Here is a 24,178-nt window from a genome sequence, read left to right on the forward strand (position 1 = left end):
CACCATGGGATTATGTGGTGACGTCACTGTTTAATTTTCTATATGCTATTATCATTTTAGAGCGACTAATCTATTTGAATTATCTTAGGAGACCAAGGTTTCTACGTTTCTTTTTGCTGTATATATATATATATATATATATATATATATATATATATATATATATATATATATATATATATATATATATATATATATATATATATGAACAGAGAATATTTGTAAAGCATCGCTTGGATAGAAATGTTTTTTGCACGTCGAATAAATGGATGTCAAGATTGCGTGGTCTACAGTTTGAGAAATGTATTGTGATCTCATTGCTGAGTATCTTTGGAGCATCGCTTTAGGTCATGCGCGTGTATTTTCCGTGTGTTTGGAGATAACAGTTGATTGGAAGCGGATATTGTATGAGAATTAAAGACGTCCAATACCCTTAACCGAACAGAAATTAAAGGAAGGTCTTGAAGTGGATAGCCCGTCCAGCTGATGCGTGGTTTAGGTAGTTTGATGTTGTTGGGGTTGACTTCCTGGCTCGACAACAAGAAACTGCCTTGATTACGTCAGTTTGCCTTCATCAAGGCCGTTCATTTCCGCCAAATTACCCTTGCAGACTGCGCAAATGGCATTGTAAATGAACCACCGCCGGCGGCTCTACAATACACACTATCCTTCTATCCTTTCAACATCTTCGTCGGGTTTATATGGTGGCCAGTAAAAAAAAACCTCTATAGCTTCCAGTGGGTGAATTGGGGTTATAAACCCAGAGGTTGTAAGAAACAATCTCTCCGCTTTGTTGGTAAGACAGACACGCCTTGACATAGCTTGTTGGCGAACGGGGATTTCGTGCCTCAAAATGAGCGCATCATTTTTTACTTTTAAATGTCCATTGATTTTTTTAAATAGGCGTTATGTTATGCATATATATGTTTTCATTAAATTTAGGTTACAAACAGATACACCTTGCAAAATTATACGTAATCCTGGGCTTTTTATTTTAGCCAAATATTGTGCACCTGACAGTAAACATTGAAAATATGATGATATTTCTTTTGGTTTACTGAATCGTAAATGCAAAATTTAGATGTATGTAGCCTATATGCAATGACTTCAAACAGAATGTGCAATCTGTTCAACAAATAAAAATGTACTGCCATATAATCTGTTGTGATGTTGTTTTTCTCAGTGATAAAAGAAGCATAATAATTTTTGTCGTAATACTCTGTTGCCTACTTGGATATGATTTGTAGAAGCACTGTTATATATTCAAACAGATCTATATATGCTATTTTTAATACATGCAGAACTTTTACAACAAATGATTATCTGGGTTTTCATATGCTACATTAAAAATCGATTTTCTCAATTTAATTAATCGACAATGCACTTTACTAATTAATTGCTAAACTGCTAATTTTAACTTCATGGGATTTTACCCACAGTGCAACATGAAAACTTCGTTTAAATCTTCTGTTAATTTCTACAGTGTTTATAGTCTTGACAGTGACAGTGCAGAAAAAATGGTTGTACGGAAAGTTAGCCTATATTACTGGAAAATGTTCAGGTTTTCAGGTTTTCAGAGTTTGTCAGCTTTTTATTTCAAACTTAAATTAAATATGTGCTGAAACATGCGGTAGCGATTAATAATATTATCATTTTTGAGTTATTTATATATATATATATATATATATATATATATATATATATATATATATATATATATATATATATATATATATATATATATATATATATATAATATGGCAATGTATGCAAATCCTATATTTAGCAAACAAATTCATGTTTGGATTCCACAAATATAAAATTGTGTCATATGTAATGTTTACAAATATTCACTTACATCTTTAACTATCAACCGTTGGAGTTTAAAAATATGTGGACTACATAAATATGTGTTGGCTTATTCTTATAGCTGTGGCCGTAAATAGTTTTCTAGGAATAATGCATACAAAACTGTTGTACACGGTTTTTAAAAAACAAAGAAATAAGATGCGTGCTTATAAAAAGCACAATCCTTCCACAAAACAGTATTTGGGTGTGGTTTGAAGCTTCATCATGATTAAAACTTGTCTTTCTCTGATTAAATTTATAATATTATGTTGGTATTATGACTGAGCATTTTAGAAACTCATTTGGGTGGGGGGGGGGGGGTAATCTTTTTTAGTCTCATATTTGCAAACAATTATAATACGAATGGATAGCGACACTATAATCTTAACACAAAACAAATAACGCAGACGTTTAAGGGTAACCAATTGTGCTAAAATAAAACGGAGGGAAATGGATATGCCATATGCAGCCAAAAACGCACGTCATGAGTTTGCCAGGTACGATGCGATCCTGGATTAACATGTTGATCCTGGAACATCGTTATAGTTCGAAAATGTAACCCGTACCTATTTTCTAACCCTAAACCCAATCATAACTAATATATTGCCAAATCAGAGGGGAATAGTTAGATAACAATCATGCAGAAGTGCATAACCTTAAGCCTAAACCTAAAGGTAAACGATAAGCGTATAGCTTAATTCTGATTGGATGACTGGAATGTTGATCCAGGATCAACATAGATGTTAATCCAGGAACATGTCCTACTTGGTGAAATCAGGTTAGGAGTCTGTCTCCTACTGATTAATTTACAGTGCAGTAAAATATGTAGGAGTGTTTAATGTACAGAAAAGTTCTGAAGACAAAATAGGAGGGACTTTCTCAATGGAAATGGCTGCTGCCTCAGTTGTCCTTCACAGAGAAGATGCCTCGTCTTTGTGCCACACAATGACGTTGAATATCCAAAAACCCTGATCAGGAAACATTATATTGGATGGTGGTTTTTACCACTGGACGACCTTTATCTGCTCTAACAAGGCAGGGCATTAGTTAATTGACACGAAGACCACATTAAGAGCCTTCAGATAACAGATGACTATTAACGCAAAGGTGCAAGATGATGTGATGTTGTTTGATTGCGCGGAGAGCAGACAGGATCTCTTTTTAATGGACATTAGTAAATTAGATCTGACTTGTCGTCTTTTAACAGGTCAGTGTTACAGTCATGGACACGATCTCGCGGGAGCTAAATGATTCTAAAGGCAGATGGCAGTAGGAAGAAACCTAGTCTAATCTTTAATCCTGCAATGACATTTTTAAAACAGCTGAGTAATGAAAACCCCAGTTATCTGTAAATGTTTGGACAACCATCTTAGGCTATCTGTAGACTCTTAAGGAGCTTGGCACTGCGGAAAATCTTTGGGATAGATTAAAAGTGTGTTGTCTAACATTTTTTTAATTATTGTTCTGTGCGTTTATTATTAAAACCAGGAGATAAGTCTGTATTTTTATTTAGACAAGAAAAATGTACATTTGTCTATTACGAAAGGACATAACAAATACTATAGGGAGCAGACCACCGGTCTTACGTTTGTTTTTATTTTAATTGGAAGATACTTTAGACCAGATGTGCCCAAACTTTTTAGTAAGAAAGGCCAAAAACCAAATATAACAAGCTATTTTACATTAAAATCGACATTGGTAATTTCCTAATTAATTTCATATTAAACAATGAATAGAAAGCATTACTTTGAATTGTATAACAAATGCAGTATAACTGTTACAACTTAACTTATTGCAATAAAAACATAAACAATCACATTTATAACACTGTGGAGTTCAATGCTAAATACTAGTCAAGCAGAATCCGCCTTTGCCTTGGTTTGTCTCTGAATTGTCCTATTTGCGTCGTACATTTTAAAGTAAATCTGATTAATTTACACCATTTACATTAAAACGTTTAATTTCAGATAGCTTTTTGTAGCCTAAAAATAAAACAAGTATAAGTTCACATTAAATGAGAAATCTCTAAACCATTCTCAGATGGCATGGTGGGCCAAATCAAAGTTTACCATGGACCAACTTTGTCCGCGCGCTCTAGTTTGGGCACCTCTGCTTAAGACGCATTCGTAATTACAAAACTGTTAAAAGCCAATTAAGCCTGCCAAAATCAAAAGTTTAATCTTTAAAATACATTTATGTGGTCATATTCGCATACACAGCAAAACCAGTGGTGTTAAATTTGACACTGTTGGTGTTGTTTTTACACCAGCGATTTTTCTGTGTCCTGCACATAAAGAGAATGGTTACGTTTAACAGTGCGAATTAGTTAAAAACATTAATATATAAATTGATAAAACCTTTCTAATGAGATTTGTTCTTTTTACAAATCAACAGATGGCAAAGATGTCCATCCTAAAATTGTGTTATGCAGTCTCGCATAGGCCTAACAGTAACAGTTCCACCGCCGCATCGCATGTTCATACCCAGACCTCTCCGATTTCACATAGCGAAGCTCCACAATAAATTTGCGATTAAGGTCTCAAAACACGCGTGAAGCTGAAACAACGATCTAAAGTCTTTTTCTGTTCTGGCGTGAGAACTTTTTTTGCCTGTTCGGTTTCATTAAAAGTGTTTAAAGATTGTGTTAATCGCTTGGGGAAATGCAGCTGCAAATATATTACCAACATTAACACGAAAAATCTCAGGTTTAGGACTCAGGCTCGTATTTTAGGTAAAGCTAAACTTAAAAAGGACGTGTCTGAAATTGAACCAATGTGCAGAGAGGCCAGAGAATACGATTAACAAATCACTTTCAGCCGCATCTGTGGTCATTAGCGTTGTTAATATTTAGAGCTTTGGACATTTCCGGTTTTCGGCATGCAATCTAAATAACGGAGGTTGTATTTTACTCTCATTGGCTCATTTCTTTATGGCTTTTTTAACGAACCACAAACAAATCTGACAGTGAAAATTCAGCAATAATCGTTTTACAACTCTGTGCAATTAACTATCGCCCCAAGCAAAGCAAAGCAGGATCTAGACGTGGGGTAAAGAATAATAAAAGCATTAAAAGGATGGTGAAAGTCAAACAAATAAAACGCTTCTGGAATATTAACAGCATCACAAACTGGAAGGAATACAAAACAACTGCTAAATAATAACTTTTTAGCCTATAGTATGCTATGAGGGCTGTAAAAGTTTGGTTTGGTCCTGATTTCTCTCTCACATTCCTCCTCTCAGATTCCCAATATTAGCTATATCAAAATTCATATTTATAATATTCCTTATTTATTTAGGTATTTTTTTAATTAAAATAAATCCCGATAGAAAAAACAACACGTATCAAGGATAGAAGCTAAAAATAAAACAGTCTGATAGCCAGTTTTAGGCATTATTAATAAATCTACAGACCACAGAGGGCATTGAAATGATCACAGGTGTCACTGCGCATGTCAAACCTTAATGCGTTTATGACGTTGGCTATACACACAATCTCAGTCAATATAAAATTATTCTGCCCGTTTTAAACAGCAGTTGTTGCTTCAGCATTTAAACAAATCTTAACTTGTGTACAATTATGAGTTTTGTCTTAACTGGAAAGTCGTTTCTGACAATTTTGGTGGCTTATAGGATTTCTTAGCGCTTAATTATTTCTGTAGGCCTACATATAACACATTTGTGAGATCTAGAACCTTATAAATGAGCAATGGACGTGCCAGATAATATATCCGAAAGGTGTACTGGACCTCGGTTGGGCTACACTGATGTATAGAATAACGACCAGATGTTAGAATATGAACTTACAATTATCCACCAGCAGAGAGCAGCACTTCCTTAAAAACAAACCCATCACGTTTCAATCAGAGGCGCAAAAAGTTTCACTATAACACAGAACGATGATGTTACGTGGATGTTATTTCTAAGTTGTGCGCTTTACATATAGCATATCTATATTTCACTATTGGTAATTCAAAATAAAGTTATATTCTGCTATGGAGGGATCAACGGCCAAGTTCTGTTGAGAGCCTGAAATTAGTTCAACTTCATTATTAAACGCATAAATCTGCTAATTAAAGTATCCAAATTTTATAGACAGATTAACAGATAGATAGAGTAGGAAGTTTGCGTGGCACCATGACCAATAACTGCACGGTAAATTCAAGAAGGTATACAACATAACAAATATTTGTGACACTGTAAAGCAATAATTACTATTTTTAAGTTAATGTGGTTTAGGGTTGGGGTAGGCGTTGATAAAGCACAATGTAATTGGGTAATTTAATAAATGATAACCAATAAATAATAATAATAATAACAATAATAATAATAATAATAATAATAATAATAATAATAATAATAATAATAAATAATAATAATAATAATAATAATAATAATAATAATAATAATAATAATAATAATAATTCTTAACCTCCGGTTGGATCTAACACCAGAACTGCAGAGACTCATTATAACCAACCCTATCTGGTGGGTTAAATTATAATAACAGTCTGCAAACTTTCTCAATTGAGGAATATGCCATGCGTCAATAAATTATCACATATTACAGTTTATATAAAATATATAAAATCAACGTGATTTTCTGTCTTATGAGCTCAATCAAAATTGTACATTTTAACACAATATTAAAGCCGGTGTTGTTACATAACATTTGTTGGGAAAAAGATATAATAAAGCTGAAAATTTAATTAAAATAAATTGATTTATTATCAAATATTAATAAATATAATTTTTAAACCAATGAAGAAGAAGAAAAATATGTGAGGGAAAAGAAACACATGGGGGATTAAATTCTGGGGCATTAATAAAATGGTTTTATGGTCTTGTTGTCTATTTTTATTGTTATATGGCTTATATTTGAATATTGACATATCTTGGCTGAGAATTCAGACATAAAAGGAAGAAAACGGACAAATTCGCTTTTATTTATTCGCTGGACAAATGAGAACTGTATAAAGTAATTTCCTTTCCAACAAGAATTAATCAGCGCGAGAACTCGATTCGCTATTTCTCGTTTTCATATTTTCCTTCTCATTTTTGTGTAGCTATTTTTCATTCGACTTTTAGGCTAACCACAATTAGGATGAAAAAAAAAACATTTTTACAGTGCACTTTAAAGCAACGAGTTAAATTAAATGAATAAATGAATACATAAATAACTAAAAGCAAACGGCCTTCTCATATATAATTAAAAGGAAAATATGTGATAAATATTATTTTCCTTTTAGGAGTTTATAACTTACAAAGTCGCACATTTAAAAAATTAAAATAAAAGGCCTACGTCAATTTATGTGCACCGAATATGACACACTATATTCCGAACAGCGTAAAATAAAAATAAAAATAATTAGGACAAGAGCGATTCATTAGATCCTGACTTACTGTAGTTCGGTTGCATTAAACAAAATGACCATTACATATCTTGCAATCAATAGTTGTTTTTAGATATGATTTTGGTAATCAGAATTGTTATAGTCTACCTGCTTTCAAAAAACTTCCAGCAAAAGTAGGGTATCAGTGATTTGGGCTCAAAATTGGCATACTATCAATCATCACAACAATATCAACCGTGCCTCATATTATTAAAGCAAAATCATCAAATTTGCTTAACATGTTGTTAATTTTACAATGTTGCAAGGGCAAAACCGCCTTTTAATTGATTTAAACAAGTAAACAAGAAAAGTTTACAACAAAAAAATGGTTTACACCTATATTATATACACGGTATAACATTTAATGTAAATAGTTATAAAATGAAGGCTACGTTTCTGCTTTCATTTTATTCCAAAATGTTGTTTTTAAAATAACACAAATACATTTTTGTCATCAACATTATCCTGCAATATTTGTGAAGAACGTTTAACTATTGAACTGGACAATTTCTAGCATTGTTATATATGTTATATGTAGTATTTCATTAGCAGTAGACTACACTTTTAGAATGTCTAGATTTCCTAATATTTTAGATTTTACGAGTAGGTTATTTCAGGCCCTGGAGAGAATTCGCGCAATGTTAGGACGTTTGTAGAGAGGCAATGTGTTTACCAGCGATCATGGCAATGAAAACAGTTTAAACAGGCTAGTTATATAGGCTCACGCGTGCTTGCGTGTCTGTGTGTCCAAGTAACTGGCATCGCTATAGTGGAAATTGAAGTCATGAAACCCTAATAACTGTTTAAGGCCGCATTCAATATTTCAGAAGAAACATACGGGCGTTTTCTTTCTTTCTTTCTTTCTTTCTTGATTCTTTCTTTCTTTTTTTTTTAAAGTTTAGTCTATGACATATTAAATCTTGCGTAAAAACTTAGCATGACCCCAAAACAAGACCAATTAGGCCAAATTGGAAAAGCCTAATTTTAGTGAGAATGACAGTCTATCCGTATAAAAATGATATTCAGACACATCAAATGCACATTTAATAACCCACGTCGATTTTTAAACAAGGCAAGTGAATATATAATTTATTTTTATTTTCTTAATGTAACGCACGAGGCCAATTTTAATTACTATTTGAATCACATCCAATTGAAGAAAACAACTGCAGGCAATATGCATTAAAAAGAGTACACATGTCTTAATATAAATACTATAAACAAATAAAAAAACTCAGAAATTAAGGTTTGAAACCTACAGAATTACATTGAGTGTATTCATATGCAAAAGAAAGCCCCCTTGAAGAAAAGTGGCGGTCTAGGATAGAAAAAAAGCACATTCTTAGTTGTTTGGTGGAAAATTTACAGCTATGTAATAAAAGTTTACGACTAAGCCAAGGATTGGATTGGCTGTGCTAAGTCACATGGTGTCCTCTCCATGATAATGAACTTTATACTGTTGTCTCTGGCTCAATCATATGCGTTCCCCATCAGGCTGAACACGGAACATTCAGTTTTTAGTCTTACAACTGCAGCAGCTACTGTAATATTTTTTTGACAACCATTTTCTTAATTTTCATTACCTCTCTCATCGCGTGTGGTTTTCACAGATAAGGGAAAAAACTGGTAGAAGACTAACCTAGACTAGAAAGAAAGTGTACACTAAGACGAGAGCGTTTTCTTTGCTGTAAAGGAAAAAGAAATGGATGTTCGCTTTGGATTACCGCAACTAATTCTGAAGCTCTAGCAATTACCTCCCGCCCTTTCCCCAGGAGCTGAAGATTTCTCAAAACGCGTCACAAGAAAAATGTGTTAAGATTAGGTAAGTCTGGGCTTCCGCGCTTCTTTCTGCTTTAGCTAACCTTTACTGACAGCACTCTCGGAAACACGCAGTTTTACACATGCGCAGATAAAATGTTAAATAAAAATGTCAATGCGAAGAGTGTTTTAGTTCACACGAGCACATTAGAATGTTAAGTAATGCCTAAAGTTATCCTTGTAGGCATAAATGGGGCCAGCAGCACTGCCATCTAGTGTTCATTACATGCTTCGTCTTCTTTTCGTCGTCAATTTTCCCGATCATTCACATTCATTTTTTAGTACACAATTGTAAAATGGTGCGAAAAAAATAACATAAAAGAAGCTTCGGTAATACCTCAGTTTAAGTAATAATATGAACTTTTACCTGCCTATTGTTAAGATGTTGGCTGTTTATTATTTATAAAGTAGCCTACATATTCTGTACGACAATTTTACACCTAATACCTAAACCTAACTACTACCTTAATAACTATTAATATCCAGCATAATAACACCTGATATGGAGTTTATTGAGGCAAAATCCACAATGAATGGTTTATTAATAGGAATTCGAAGCTTCATATCTTGCAAACAAAATTGATATAAAGGACAAAATGTTTCTTAAAAACCTTGCATTGACTTAAAAACTATTAGATACTGTGGGCCTTAGAAATTGAAGTAAAGTTGGTTTAATATTTGCATATTTCAAACATTTCAATATATTTTAAAAGTATAATTAGATTTAAAAATAATAATAATAATAATAGTATTAATAATAATTATATATATATATATATATATATATATATATATATATATATATATATATATATATATATATATATATATATATATATATATAGTGATCAATAAAATCAATTCAATTCATCTGATTATAATGCATAATGTGAGTAATATGTGTGTTACAGCTGTAGTTGGCTAAAATTCAACAGTTCAATTTTGAAGAAAGTGAAAAATTGGGACACGGTCCCTTTTGTTTACCATGCTACTTTGAATTTTCGGTCTGAAATCGCATGCAAGAATGACTTCAAACACAATTAGCACTATTTAATTGACGGTGAACAATGTTGTACTTTGATAGTCATTGGCTGCTAATACGATTTCACTCTTTAGAATTTGCAAACAATACTTTTCTATATTAAGAAGGTGAACGTCGGAATATGCGAATATAAAACCAACTTTTCCCGCACTGCCTAAGAACTCTCATAAGACAGAAGAGAAATTGAATGCGTGTTATTGGCAAATACGGCGTTTCCAACAATTAGACAACAGATTAATAGCGTAAATGTTTAAAACTATGTGAAATTAGACATTTAAAAAACAATAATGTTTTAATCTCTAATATACCAATAACAGTTATCAGCATAGCGATTGTGAATGTGTAAAAATCCAAACATACGTACAAATAAAAAAACAGCATTAGACTCAGGGGCCCTGAGTTTAAATGGTAAACAAGGCTTGTTACAAAATATGTCAGTTGTTTGGAGAAAACAAAGATAGTTTTATAACATTTATAACATTTATACAGACTACTGATTATTTTATGTATGATATTATTGTGTGACTTAGCAATTTAATCCAGTTTTCTCTACGTCGTTTTAAAATATTTTAAATGGTAGTGAAAAAACACACCACTGTGTAAATCAAACCATTTTACTTCTTTAAATCATTATTTTTATGTATGTATTTATTTATTTATTTATTTTATCATTATTATTACTATTATTATTATTGTTGTTGTTGTTGTTGCTGTTGTTTCTGTTGCCACATTTATGTTGTGTTATGCAGATGGAATAGTTTTTTTCTCGTTTATCAATGTAAGTTTTGGAACTATATATTTTTAGTATTTATATTTAACCAAAATATTCATGGAATTGCTGTTGTTTAGTATTTTACAAGCAATGTGTGTTAACGACTGTTAGCTGGCATTTGCCGTCTCATTGAACTATTGTAAACAACTGAATCGGACGTTGCACTCAATTGAATTGGTTGTTATCTGATTGTAAAAGGCCTTAAGCCGCCAAAGACAACTGCAATAAAAACACTTTCTTGCACACTCAAAACAGCATGTGTTTCTTTCTTTAATTCAATTCTGCTTTGGGAAAACATGTGACATTTTCCTAAATATATATCAATATCAACAAGTCATTCGAAATAAACATTAGTCGGTTTTGATTACAACTAAAAGAAAATCTAAATATAAATCAGAAAACTGTTCTCAAAAATAGCTAAATAAAACACCAAGTGCTATCTAGACCTATCTATTACAACTAACAAAACATAACATACACACAAACAACACGGCTTCCTTACAACTTAGAATATAGATTTCTTGTTCGCCTTTTAAAAGCGTATTTAACTTGCTAAATTGATAGTGTTTTGGCGTACATGATTTTACACAATACTTATGCTGATGTGAAAATAGTTTGTGTAATTTAAGTCTACGATAACACAGTTGACCTAACGGAGCCTTTACATATCTGCTCCTCCTCAATAGCAACAGTTTTTGCAGTAGCCTAAACCATGAACACCATAATGAACATGAAACCATGAACAGAGTAAATACCTCATAATAATATAATTATTTTGAGTAAAGTGTATATTCCGTCAATTTTTGTATGTTTGTAAAATATTTCTCATATATTGATTGATGTAAACATATTTGAGAACTTTTCTAAAATGTTAGCCTATAGTTTACGTCGTGTTGTATCTTAAATATTAGATGCATTTTGAGTAATTATCAAATAAATAATCATTTGTTTCCATCTTATCCATTTGTTATCAAGACGAGTTTTAAAAGATAGCAACGTAATTTAAAACGAGAACCATATTTGAATAACCCATCGACAAGGACTTGGACGCATGGTGCAATCAGAGGCTCTTTAAAACCAAGCAAATCTGTGTCATTTTAATGTAGGATCTCAACATATGCATAACTGTTTAAGCAAATAAACCAGAAGCAATGTCGTTTGTCTGCTTTTACGACTTGCATACTGTAGGCGTTAAGGAATTCTTCTGCAGTAAAACCATAAACCACCCCCTCTACATCTTTCTACGGGTAAAACAACATTTATTTGGTCGATTTAGTCGAAGTCGAACATTTAAGGGGCATATCTTCACCTGTGTAGGGGGTTAATTTAACGATTTGATGATTTTTAATTATACAGCAGATTAAAAAAGTTAATCGGGTAAAATTAGTTTAACTCAAACAACAGATTAAATGTATTTATTTTTTATTAAAAGGTTACTGAGTCGAGCAAAACGTAGTAAAATATCCATGATTAAATTACAATTACACATCCAAACTTAAGATTTTGTTGCTTACTTCTTGCTTATTGTGCATTACATCGTAAGCTATTATGACGTTCGAGGGTATAAATAATAAACTGGCTGTGATTGTGTTCGTCATTTCTTTCTGTCCAATTATCTTCAATGTTTCAAATGTTATATAATCATTTAAATACCCTAACGAAAAATAAATGCATGCAAATTCAATAAAATGAAAAACAATTGCAGCTTGCACTCTTTGCGTCCAGGCAAAATAAATGAATCGATTTTTTTACCAAGCCAGTGAAGCTAGAGCTATTCACTAATTACGTAATTGTATTACTAAACCTTAATCTAGTTTCTTCTATAGGGGGCTGCGGCCTGTGGGCATAATTCTGTATTACATGACATTACTTTGACGAGCCAAAAAACTGGATGATTTATACAACCACGACACCCTCAAACTATGTTAGATTTTTTTTTCTAATAATACAAAACATTTCGATTTACTGTGCCGTTTACTGTGTCTCTGTGTCTGCGCGCGTGCGTGTATGGGAGAGAGAAAGAGAGAGTGTGTGTGAGTGAGAGAGGGAGAGAGAGAGAGAGAGAAGAATCAATAATCAAATATCTCAATATAAGGGGGTGTGCATGCTTTATGTTCCTTTTCCTACGCTGCTTTAGTGTTGGAAAATCCGATCTGATTTCGCAGCTTTATTGTGGCTTCCTGATTTTTATTGGAGGATAAGTGGTCAGCTGACATTGTCATCTCGTCCACGCTATAGCGAAGATTTGGAACTTTTAGGCTGCGTACACATGCTTGGTTAATGTCGTGATATAAATTTTAAAGGTTTTACACACGACGTAAGATTGACAAGGATATAGACTGCGAAAGAGAAAAAGAAAAGAGTGTGTAGACAGATTAAGGAAGAGAGGCCTAGGGGGGAAAAGGTGTTGTTTTTTAAGGAAGAAGGGATGAATTCCTATTTTACGAACCCATCGCTGTCTTGTCATTTAAACAGCGGTCAAGAAGTTCTACCCAGCGTTGCCCTCAGCTCGACAAACTATGACCCGGTGCGACACTTCTCGCCATATGGAGCCGCCGTGGCCCAAAACCGGATATACTCCAATCCGTTCTATTCACACCAAGAAAACGTTATGTTCGGGTCAAGCCGACCGTACGAGTACGGATCAAATATGTTATACCAGGACAAAGATGTTCTTCCAAGTTGCAGGCAAGGCTTTGGGCAAACACAGGGTTCATTGACGCAGGATTACGCTTCAGACCAAGGCAAGACCATGGAACCGAAAGGAAGTGTTCAAATATATCCATGGATGCAGCGGATGAACTCGCATAGTGGTGAGTACAGAAACAAAAGGGACAGGGTATATTTAGTGCGGGAGGGACTGTTTTACGACTGGGAAGCCCACGCTTTATAACCCCATAAAGCATTAATGAAACGCATTGATGCCTTGCAGCATCTATTTGGTTGAAACATAGATCAACAACACAGCTCAATACAAAACATTATGTGTTAAGAAATTTTGTACAAAAGGGTCAAAATTTGGGCTATATTAAGAAAGGAACTCCTAGTTTGAAGTCTGATTAATCTAATTAGGAATTTAATTAACTATTTATTGAGGAATTGTGTCGCTTGGCTTTAAAAAACTATATTAGCCCAACTGTCTGAGTGTACAATGGAGTATTTTTACTGACTTTAACCAAATAATCTCTTTCCTAACAGGGGTTGGCTATGGGTCTGACAGACGGCGAGGTCGCCAAATCTATTCGCGATACCAAACTTTAGAACTTGAGAAAGAATTCCATTACAATCGTTATTTGACAAGACGCAGACGAATTGAGATTGCCAACACATTGTGTCTGTCGGAACGCCAGATTAAAATTTGGTTTCAGAACCGCCGGATGAAATGGAAGAAGGAGAGCAATCTCACGTCCATCCTCAATGACAATGGTTCGGTAGGAGCTGGCCAAGACACGGACAAAGAAGAAACAGGGGAAACCGCTGAAAAAGATGAGCATGACTGACTGATTTACCACCTGATTAAAGGACATTCTGTTTGAAAATGTTCTTACAAAATAACTTAAGCTACCTATGGAATTTACATAATTTGCACAATTAAAACTAAAAACTGTTACAATTTATTTAGATGCAAAGCGTGTTGCTTCTCCACTTATTCACTATGATTCTGAAAAGCTGTTTATCTCGAGAAGTGGCGTTTTTAAATCAGTGCTCTGACCATAAATGTATTACCTATATGTTGTATGATTTAATCTTGGCGTTGAACACATGTTATTTGTTCAGATCTACTCTGAAGCGCAAATGAGGGACTGTTGATGTAGACCAAATATAATAATTCCAAATATTAGACTACAATCATTTGTTCTCGTCCTAGCAAGTGCATTGTACATGTTTGTAAATATGAGATTCAAATACTTTTGATGAGCATTTGTGTAACTTTACGTACAATTTAGGGTTTGGTGTTTTTCTTTACTCTGTGATGCGTTCTAGGAGAACCACATACGGTGTTGAAAGTATTCTTCAATTTTTTCCAAATGTTGAATTTTAGCTAACAAGCAAAAGAATAAAATGTTCGAACATTTATGCAATAAAGTTGTAATCAATATAACAATGCCTGATTTCCTGTTTATTATTAAATTGCAAGTGCGCACAGCTTTCTTGAATTAAATAAAAAACGAGAACCACACCAGAAAGATAATACTGGGAAGGGGTTTTGCTTTTTTTTTCCTGATCTTTAAAATGATCTATTCATGCAGCCATTTTGGGGGACGACGACTTGCAGATTAGGCTAATAAACCCCAGTTTACGACCTATAGAGTGGTTAAGTGTAGCCATACAGAATACCAATAATAGATCAATCTTTAATAAGCTGGTTTGAATAATATCCAACATTGTTCACACGTAGGCTCGATACATAAACTTGGGAAGCATGGACCGGGTAATGATGTGGCCATGTGAAATCCGTTCTGCAATATTTACACATTTTAATTACAGGCCTAAATAAAAATAACATTAATATTAGAAACTGTGTTTTATGATCTCTGTCTGTTTCTTTGTTCTCAAACTTTGAGATGAGGTAAGGGGTACATTAACGACCAGTGAAGTGATAGCATATATATATATATATATATATATATATATATATATATATATATATATATATATATATATATATATATATATATATATATATATATATATATATATATATTGCATGTTTATTATACATTTACTCTATTTCTGGTTAAGGAAAAACTTTCAACTACAGTCTTAAAAATATTTCGGCATCTCTATAAGCTTCTCATTTAACCAATTGTATGATACTTGTATTCATTTGAAGCATACTTTGGTAAACAAAAATGGTAAAATGCAAGCTTTATAACAAGCATATCTTGGTGCACTGGAGTTTTGCTTTTGCTTGATTGTCTTCAGTGAACGAATCATGATTGACCCACATGCAACTGGAAGAAACGAGCAAATAACAGACCGTCGACAAATGTGAAGCCTACAGTTGATACTTCATATGATCATCTAGTTCCGAAAATTGTACATGAAGATGTAGCATTCCCGAAACTATAGGGGATTGATCCACAAAAACAAAAACATCGCACCACACAAATATGCCTTTCAGAATAAACCTCGAGATCTGTTTCATGTTCAGCTTGGGGATTGTACAAAGTTGAATCTGATTTTAACAATGAGCGACAACAATGACTGCTAAACTTGAGGCACGGTAAGATTTTCGTGTTTTAGTTTTCAGTGTTCGTGATACGTTTTCTCCTTACTTATCCACTGTTATTTGAAAGTTTTATACGGCTTATTCGGAAATAGTAAAACTAGCTGTAGTAAATTTTATAACAGTCATCAGTTGCTCGTAAAACTGCCCGCAAACGCCGACAAGACTAAATTTATGACTGTATGATTGAATCAAATATTTCGAGACACGTACTTTAATCTTATAAATATTCCTGTATTAACATGGCATTTTAGTTATTATAACTACTGTCAGCATCTGAAGTGGATACAAAAAGTTTATCCTACAAGAATGGTTGTTCAAAAGTTTTAGGACAACTGATGAAATGTTTTTATTCTCTTCAAATGTTAACTATATATCTGTTTAAAGTGCTAGATTTTTTAATCACTTTCCAATTTAATGATATTAAAACATACTGGTAGAATATACTGGTAGTTAACAAGATATCAGCACATAATATTAAATGTGAATATTTAAATATGAATAATAATAAATGTATAATATTATATGTTTAATACCACGGTAACTGTGTTTTAAATTGTAATTCTAGCCCAAAATAAATGACAATAAATTACGAGTTAGTACACTCGGCAAGAGATTTTTCATTTAAACCGTATTTGCATTTTTTCAGTCTATAGATCATAATTTCAGAATCAAGGTATATGAGGGGTTTAAAGCTGGAGGTTAAGAATAAATTTAGATCCCAGTTGAAAGATGGCAATAAATTCTCTCAGGGTCTTAATTTAAAAGCAGTATATATAATTCAGTGCATGGAACGGTTTTTGTCATATTTTGAGCTCTCAGTTATAGCAAGCAAAGTCCAACAAAGTGGCTTATTTCGTAATACAAGCTCCATTTAAGCACACAATACAAAGAAACAAACAACGAGGTTTAAAACTAATGGTTCCCCGTTTCGTATATGTCAATACTTCTACCTTAAATATGCACGTTTTCCCCCAGTGTGTTATTTGCCTTTTTCTTTTTAATTAATTGTAAACTTAAAATGAACGTTTTCCCCCGTCATTTTGAAGAGTTATAATAGCGCTATTTATTAAAATAGCTATTGGGTTCCCTGTAAATTAATAAAATAGTCATTTATGCCGACAAAATATATTTTTTAATGAAAAGAGACTTTAAATAACTGCTAAACTGTGGTTATAAATACATGTTTTGGTGGAAAATAAAGAATGGATGCGCAATTTTTGTAGCTATACTTTTTCGGGTATTCACATAGTCGGGTTTTCTCTAAACGAATACAAAAATGAAAACCGTGGTAGCTTTAAGTGTCGTATATTTGTCCTGATAGTCTACTTTTTGCGTTATTGTGCTATACTACTTGTTTTGTATCCTTTGGCATTTTCAGGAAGTAAGATCTGCTGTGATGCGAGCTGATTGTCTGGGCTTAGTTCTGTTTCAATCATTTACACCACAGACTTGTAAAACTTTATTGCCCTTACACGTCATAAAACTTTATGGCTTTCCTTTTACATCTGCAATTACGACAGTTGCTTCCTGTTTAGCTAAACAGACACTGCTGGGGGGTCTTGAACAAACAAACCACCGTGCAAAACTTTAAAGTTTGTAAAAAGACTTGTGATGAAAAATCTATTATCAACCACGGTGCATAAAACAATCAACAAACTTCAGGTCATATGTGGCGTTGTGATGTGTTAATTGACGTGAAGTTTTGTGTGCATGAGCAGTCTATGTAAATACATCCAAGAAAGAGAGATCGCGTTTTAGCTAATCTTTTAACACACAGTAGTTATAGTAGGACAAGAGAACATGTAGCCTAGCCCACATACAATGTTGAATGCACGAGCTGGTATCAAAAATAACAGCTAGCAAATGTCCAGTGTGGCTCCAAATGTTAAACGAACTGCTTGATTAGCTTTGGCAAATGGCTCCCCCCGCACAATATAATAATCTTGTTAAAGATTATTGAAGTTGTAATGAAATATATATCTGTCCCCTTACAACCCAAGTGATTCCAATTAATATCGTAATTGAATGCTTGTTTGAGAAATGCTTGTAAGCTTTCTCATGCCACACAACATGTACAGCTTCTTGTTTTAGTTCCAGTCCCACACTCGATGTTGAATAATCGCAGATATTTGAATGTGAGCTCTGCTTCTGGACAGCCAGACGTCAGCTCGAACATGTATATTTCTAGAAATCATAAACATAACATATGCAAGCTTGCCTAGTTATAGCTAAATATAAACTTAACATTTGTCACTATTGTCAGTGGTAATTAAATGTGCAACACATCCAACTTGTGATTACCTGAATGAAACAACTGTGGGACATAAAAAGGCTTAATAAAATTAAAGAATTTAAACAGGCTGCGATTTATATGTACAGTTCCCAGCTTATATAAGCACACCCCTCACAAATCTATTTTTTAAGTTCATATTTTTAACAGGAAGCTATGCAATATTATATATTTGTGCATATACGTTATTAGTCAGTATACTGAAGCCAAATCTGGAGCTTATCTAACGAAATAACTTACGATAAAGATTAGATTAGATTAGATTCAACTTTTTTGTCATTACACATGTACAAGGCAACGAAATGCAAGTTTAGATAAAGATAAAGGTCCTAAAACTAGTACACCCAATTTTATGTTACAAAAAATATAAAATACAATTAAAAAAAGAGGGAAAATCAAGAGAAGCAAAAACATTGAAATTTTTAGTTGAAATTTTGCAGGTTTTAAAATATTATTATCATTATTTGTGCAATATTTTGCTTGAATTTAATTGTATTATCTGTCAATTTCTAAATATATGTTTGATGACTAAAATATTATTTTAATAAATATATCTGTTTAATAAATCGGGTATTTGTAAATGCACCAAAATACATTGCCTTTATATTTACTGAGAAATGGATAAAAATATTCATTTTCAAAATGGGGTGTACTCAATTATGCTGAGCACTGTATTTATAATATAGTTTTAGTGTATGTCTAAATCACTCTATAGAAATATGATCTGTGAATATAAATATAGCCAAGAAACCCATGTATTTCAGGTATATTAAATTTCAATATTTGTTTAGACCCAAAAGGGAAAATATCCTCTCCATTTACTCCCACTCAAGTGGTTCTAAACTTTTATGAATTTCTTACTTATTGATCACAAAACAAGGTATTATGAAGAATATTGGGAAAAAAAGTTGACATGAAAAGTTATGGCTGAAATAATACTAAGGAAGTCAATGGCTATTTTTTTTTTTTAAAGCATTCTTCAGTATATATTCTTTTTTGTTCAACAAAAAAGCAAATGAAGGATGAGTAGATGATAGCAGAATTAGCATTTTTGGGTAAACAATTACTTTAAGGTTTACTCAAAAAAATCTGTCCGGGAGTTGTTTTGTAAATCACTGGTTTCATTATACAAAGTAAAAAAATAAAAGCAGATTTGGGGATTTTCAATTGGGATGACATCATATCAGTTTATCTGCGAGCTCATGATAACAAAATCTTTTAAATGTATGAGTGCTCTAGTTCATTTACAGTGAAAATAACAATAATAAATGCATTCATTTGTAAAAGAATAAATAAAGAATTTATTTGCAGATTCATTGAACCGCAACTGAATTCAAAAAAATGAAATACCTAAGCAATTGTTAACACTTAAACAGTTCGACCACAGTGTAAATCCATCACATTTAAGTTTGCTCATTAAAGAGCCCTTTTTTTAATAACAAAAAAGCTTCATTAGCTATGGGAATTGTGTGTTATAGTCTAAACCTTTTTGTGTATTGTGGACTAAATGATGCTTTAACCCTATATTTACTTTCTTTTATATTTTTCTTGTGTTTGCAGGTCCGTTGAAGCTGTCAGACACCCACACACAGGAAGAGAAGGGACTTTTTAGTAGCAATCCAAGCAACTAGATCCCATTTGCACAACTCCAGGAGTGAAGTGGACATTTTAAAGGGGTGGGGGGCTGGGGGTGAAGGGGCAGCTGTATAAAATCCCAAAGTTTACATTCTTAATCACCTGTTTCTAAATGATCTGTCTCAAATAGTGAGGGGAACATATCCCGCCGTCCCCCCCGGTTGCTACGCCCCTGCACAACTCAATATCTTAAATGAGCGAGTTTCAAATCAAATGATAAAGTTCAATGTTGAATTAAAATACAAATTCCATGTGAAAAAAAGTTTAATAAAAAGCATTAAAGCAATAGATGTACATTAACAGCTGTGCAAATGTAAATGATGTAATAAAATCTAATGAAAACAGTGTGTTAATTATGAAAAAGAAGAGGTAATGGAGATTTTTTGAATGAATTGTTTTAATTAATATTTTAAATGTACATTATGTAGTTTTTGTCAATAACTGGATTTTAATCAACTAAAACTGCATGTCATACGGAAAAAATGAGTGTGTTTTACCTGCACAAATTGTGATCCTGAGCATGAAGGTACACATCCAAATCTAAAAAAACAATATCAGCTGAGAGAATAAATGTCATGCTTTTGTAAATATTAGTGCAAACAAAATAGAAAACTAAAAAACTGATCTTGCAAAAATATTTTCAGACATCTGATTATATGTTGTTAATCTGGTGATCCATTTGGTTTGTAATTTATCGGTCAATAAAATTCAACACAACAGTAACACAATACTTCATACAATGACATTAGAATTGCCATCCTACAAACTCATGTTAAAAATAAAGCATCTTACCTGTTGAATATGATAGAAGCATCTTTGGGTCGCTTTAAATTCTTTTAGATCTTGAAAAACCCAAGTCAATGTTGATTCAGGTTTTATTGCAAAATTGTTTTCTGCTTCTCTCTTACCTGTTGTCAACTACCGTTCATCTTCAAGTCAATGACTTTTCTGTTTCCTGATATAATGAGACATATCAGATTAAATAATCATATAAACGTTAATTTGGGATATTGATTTACAATATATTCATTTTGATCATTTATGAACAAAAAACTTTGATTACTTACAGATCAAGCAGAGCCCTTTACTGATTCGTGGGCTGTAATAAAAACACAAGCAAGCTTTATTTAGAAGACGTATTAACTATATATTAAACCACTAATATAAGCACAGTAGCAGGGCAGAAGAAAAACAGCAAATGTGATTAGTGTTGTACAAACAACATTTCTTAATGCCTTATCTGTCTCATTTTGACTCGGCAATGAACTAACATAAATTAATTTACTCCTTTTGATATATCTATCTGAATTACAGCACATTTGTGTCACATTTGCATCAACTGTGTAAGCATTCGTAATCGTGACTGATTGCATGAACAAAATAATGCGAGTATTTATATTGTATATTAATGTATGAACGCATAGACGTGTGTGTAATGCGTTTCAGGCCACATGGACGATAAAAATCACACTGTTTAGTCCAATAGTGTTTGTATTGTCTTTAGTCAAACCATATAATCCTGGCTTCGGTGGGTACAAAATAATTAATGGTGTCAAAAATATCAAGCAGGTAATATTTTATTAAAAGCTATTATCCAAATATCGAGTTTTGTATGAAATAGATGTGCCAGTCTATTATTATTGACTGCTTGCCGGGATGCCATAAATAATTTCCTTGTATTGGTCTCTGCTTAATTTCTAGGTTTATTTCGACAATGTATATCAATTGCTTGTCACAAATATGGACTGCAGGTTTGTTCTGATATAAGGTCATATATAAACTGCAATGCTAGAGGCAAAAACATGCAACTAAACCATATAGGCCAATATTGTATAGTCAGGAGGGAATTACTGGACTTTCCAATAACTGTACTCTTCCAGAGTGAGTAAAAGGGCTCGCAAAATCCCTCTGGACCCCTCACACCCAGCACACTACCTGTTCGAACTGTTACCGTCTGGTCGGCGCTTCAGAGCACCAAGCACAAAAACAGCCAGACACAGGAAAAGTTTCTTTCCTCGGGCTGTCTACCTTATGAACAGTTAAATATTCCACTACTGTGCAATAAATATGTGCAATACTTTCTCATACGCACTTGTACACAGCACCTTATATCAACATACAATGCAATACCTTCTACATTCGCACTTGTACACAGCACCTTATAACCTGTATATTTATAACAATCTGTACACACAACTCAACATCCAGGTTTCTTGACTAACCGCATCTGTTTAATGTTCATCATTTTTATTTCATATTTATTTTGTGTTGGTCACTTGTCAATTTATGTACACTGGAAGCTTCTGTAGCCAAAACAAATTCCTTGTGTGTGTGAAGCACACTTGGCAATAAAACTGATTCTGATAAACATAATATATTATTATATTGGTATAGCTTAAAAAAATTCTATTACCTTCGTAAAATGTAATTTAGTGCCATATTTCTGAAGCATTAGGGTGCTTTCACAACGAGTTAACTGGCAGCCATGTTGGAGAATGTAAACAGTGTCATCGAAATAAACGAAACATGCTTATTTAGCTGATTATTGTCATGTTTTGGGCTGTAGTGGTCAGACAGGACATTTTTAAAGACTAACGTTAGGAGAGACTGACAAAAGTTATTTTTAAAAAAATCAAGCAAAAACGAGAGCAATTTCAGGCTTAGTCCCTTTATTAATCTGGGGTCGCCACAGTGGAATGAATCGCCAACTTATCCAGTATATGTTTTCACACAGCGGATGCCCTTCATACACTACGGACAATTTAGCCAACCCAATTCACCTGTACCACAAGTCTTTGGACTGTGAGTGAAACCAGAGCGCCCAGAGGAAACCCACACGAACGCAGGGAGAACATGCGAACTCCACACAGAAACGCCAACTAACCCAGCTGAGGCTTGTAATAGCGACCTTCTTGCTGCGAGGCGACAGCACTACCTACTGCGCCACTGCGCCACCCTATTCAATTTGTTTTGACAAAATATTACGAATACGAAGTCCAACCTATTAAGCACCTTAGTGTATACACCTTTTTTTCCATAGTTGAGACAGTATAAATAAGCAGAACAGGTACTCAGTAGTAAATTACCATGCAATACTGTTTGTCGCAAATGGATGCGCATAGCTGGTGATATCGTGAAGTGCACAATCATCAGATTATCACTAACAGCCGTACCTAGGTATGTATCAACAGTATCATGAACATATGTACAGTTTATAATATTAGTAATATACTAAAAATATGCGTTCGTATATGTAGCCTATATTGATATGTGTTAAGATTAAGGTTTTTTTTACATGAAAGCGTGTCTTTATTAATTATTACTAAAATTCAGATTAACAAATCTTTATTTAGTGTAACGGAGGCTAGCTAGTAAGTGCTGTGCAGAAACCTCACTCCTTTGACCTCTAAAGGTGTTCAAGCGACAGGCGCTAGAGGCCATGGTCTTTAGCCTCCTTGTTAGAGCAACCAACCTTCAAGCGGAAGGTCGCCGGTTTGATCCCAGCTCAGAGTGGGCTGGGTGGTGTAGGACCGGCGGGGGTTACATTAGCAAACTGAGAACAATGCGCTATGCACAGCTAGTGTTTTTCAGCCAATTACAAACTTCCAGTGAAGGCTTAATGTGACTATTTTCAATTTCATAAGGTTCCTTTTACAGCATCGATGTTGTAATGTAATTAAAATACATTCAGTTAAATAGACTTAAGCATTCATTTAGTTGCTTAAGCGTAAAATGAGAAGAATGACCACTAGCACCGTCAGGATCAGCAGGTGAGCGCAAAAACTCCACTGAAGGTACTGAGGTAATTTGTCGAATTTGGCATCCTACCGCACAACACGACATCTTTACTATTGCAGCCGGTGTTTTTTTGTTTTGTTTTGTTTTGTTTTGTTTTTGCAACGGGGACCCATGTGACGTCATGTGTGACGTAGGTTGGTAATTGGTCTATAGACCATTAGCATATAATTTCATTAGGTACCTAGCCAATCTCATGTCATCTTAATCTTCTAGCATAGACCTACTGCATCCTTATTCACGAAATCTTAAATTTTATAAGATTTATTTTAAAAAGGTACAGTTATTAGATACATATCGCAGGCGGAGATAACCTTAAAGACAGTATTTTTTGATTTGCTAGGCTACAGGTTCG

At 33.4% G+C, this 24,178-nt stretch overlaps 1 protein-coding gene and 1 long non-coding RNA gene across 2 annotated transcripts; both read left to right on the forward strand.

The window, feature by feature from the left end:
* The first annotated feature begins 8,683 nt into the window (after positions 1–8,683).
* LOC130237201 (uncharacterized) lies at positions 8,684–20,828 on the forward strand. Its single transcript, XR_008838527.1, has 2 exons — positions 8,684–9,060; positions 19,954–20,828. It is a non-coding gene; the product is annotated as an uncharacterized LOC130237201 (long non-coding RNA).
* On the forward strand, positions 9,941–14,975 carry hoxc6b (homeobox C6b). The gene is made up of 2 exons (XM_056468072.1): positions 9,941–13,683; positions 14,069–14,975. The coding sequence occupies exons 1-2, from the start codon at positions 13,299–13,301 to the stop codon at positions 14,368–14,370; spliced, it is 687 nt and encodes a 228-aa protein (XP_056324047.1). The 5' UTR covers positions 9,941–13,298; the 3' UTR covers positions 14,371–14,975.
* Positions 20,829–24,178: the final 3,350 nt, after the last annotated feature.

Source organism: Danio aesculapii, chromosome 11, assembly GCF_903798145.1.
Source record: "Danio aesculapii chromosome 11, fDanAes4.1, whole genome shotgun sequence".
NCBI classification, from domain to species: Eukaryota; Metazoa; Chordata; class Actinopteri; order Cypriniformes; family Danionidae; genus Danio; species Danio aesculapii.